General features: G+C 58.2%; 1 protein-coding gene across 1 annotated transcript in view; it reads left to right on the top strand.

Moving 5' to 3' along the window:
* Nucleotides 1-1841, top strand: part of SLC37A1 (solute carrier family 37 member 1) — a 72820-nt gene that overhangs the window by 44929 nt on the left and 26050 nt on the right. The window contains exon 11 of the mRNA XM_077755452.1: nucleotides 1384-1464. Coding sequence (XP_077611578.1) covers nucleotides 1384-1464 — 81 coding nt within the window. The remainder of the gene's footprint in view (nucleotides 1-1383; nucleotides 1465-1841) is intronic.

Genomic DNA, 1841 nt, shown 5'->3' with positions numbered 1-1841 from the left:
ACCCCCAATGCGTCGGCACCACAGCCTTGCCCCCCTCGCCCAAGCCCGCACCGCTGGGCCCTGGCTCTCAGCACCCCTGGGCTCCCCAGCGGGGCCTCTCCGCCAGCACCACGGCCACACGGGCCGCTGCCCACCTGCCACCCGTAGAGGCATCGGGGGCGTCTCCACTCCACCCCATCAACCAGCTGGGCCCCCGCCAGTCCCTGTCTCAGCCGGGAGCCACCTCCCCCACGCTGGCCCCCGGCTCTGTCCTCTCCCCTCTGAGCCACTGCTCATCAGTCTCCTCAGATGATCCGCACTTGCCCCCTCCCCACTCCCCACACACCTGAGCTCCACAGTCGGCCGGGGGAGTCCAGGCGAGTCACTGACTTGATTAACTGCCTCCCTCAGCTCCTGCCTTACCCGGCGTAAACCCGCTTACCCCTTGCCGCCCGTCTCCCCACTGGGCCGGTGCTCCTGTCACCCACCGCCAAGGCCCCCTTACAGGAGCCTGAGACTCTGCTCTGACCCCCTGTTAACACTTGGGGCCTTGAAGCACAATTAATCTGAAAAGAAGGTTCTGGTACCTTACAGAACTAAAACAAACCCGACTTTGAAACTCACTGCCTTCAGGAAGGTTAAACAACACATTGAAAAAAAAACAAACTATAGTTGATATTTTAAAACATTTTAAAAGCCGTTTTCCCGCCACGAGCATGAGTTCCGTTTCCAAGGTCGTAAGGATCGGTGTTTGGTTGTGCTGTGAATTAACGCTGGTGACAGCTGGCCCAGCGGCTGCGCTCTGAGACACTGAGGTGCCCGTGACAGTCCCTGCCCTGAATCCGGCTGCTCCCCAGGCAGGGCCTCCACCGTGAGACAGAAACACTGTATCGTTCCTACAGGCCTTCCCTTCAGTCATTTAAAAATGCCCGGGCACCTGGGGGGCTCAGTCAGTTAAGTGCCAACTTCACTCAGGTCATGATCTCACGGTTCCTGAATTCAAGCCCCGTGTCAGGCTCTGTGCTGACAGCTCGGAGCCTGGAGCTGCTTCGGATTCTGTGTTTCCCTCTCTCTCGGCCCCTCCCTTGCTCACGCTGTCTCTCTCTGTCTCTCAAAAATAAATAAACATTAAAAAAAAAGTCAAAGCCAGTAAGGAAAATTAGGTTGACATAATCAATATTTTTACATTTCCTTATACCTCAACCTTGAGTTATTCTTCGAGAAAGAACTTCTTTCCACCTTCTCTTGCCTGAGGGTCTAGAGCCCCCGGTTAGCCCGTTGTTTTATTTTAGCCGTGTCTCGTTTCCCTGTGAGGCGCTGCCCGGTGCCCCTGGCTCCAGCGCCGTCAGCCGTGGTCACCGGCCAGCCATCCAGGCGTTGCGCTAACTCCGCTCTTCTGTCCAGCATCCGCGAGGCCACGAGAACGGTGCCCACAGGTTCAGGCTGCAGAAGCCGGTCTTCGTGGATGACAAGGCAAAGCCTCTGGTGAGTTACACGGGCCCCCGCTGCCCCACGGGAATCCGAGTCCTGCCTCGGTGACAGACTGGGGCCCCGTACTTCCTCCGTGAGACCCAAGCCCGCCCCTGTGCGATTTCTTTGGGCAGTAGGCTGGGCTTACTTTAAGTGTATCGTCAAATTTGGAAGGGACGCCCTCATTCAATGGCTGTTGGCAGCGTTCACTGTCCCAGGCATGCTCCCCTTTGGGCCACGCCCTGCATGTCAGTCGCGGTCCCATCTGCTCCCGTGGACTCACATTCTGGGGGCAGGGACAGCAGTTTCCTGCAGCAGCTAAGTGCCAGGCACAGGGCCCCCCTAGACAGGTGAGCCGTCCCTAAGCAGGGGGTGTGGACAGAGCCGTGAAG

This window comes from Crocuta crocuta, unplaced genomic scaffold (assembly GCF_008692635.1).
Source record: "Crocuta crocuta isolate KB4526 unplaced genomic scaffold, BGI_CrCroc_1.0 scaffold675, whole genome shotgun sequence".
Lineage (NCBI taxonomy): Eukaryota > Metazoa > Chordata > Mammalia > Carnivora > Hyaenidae > Crocuta > Crocuta crocuta.
The sequence above is the reverse complement of the archived record's forward strand: the minus strand, read 5'-3'. Positions and strand labels throughout refer to the sequence as shown.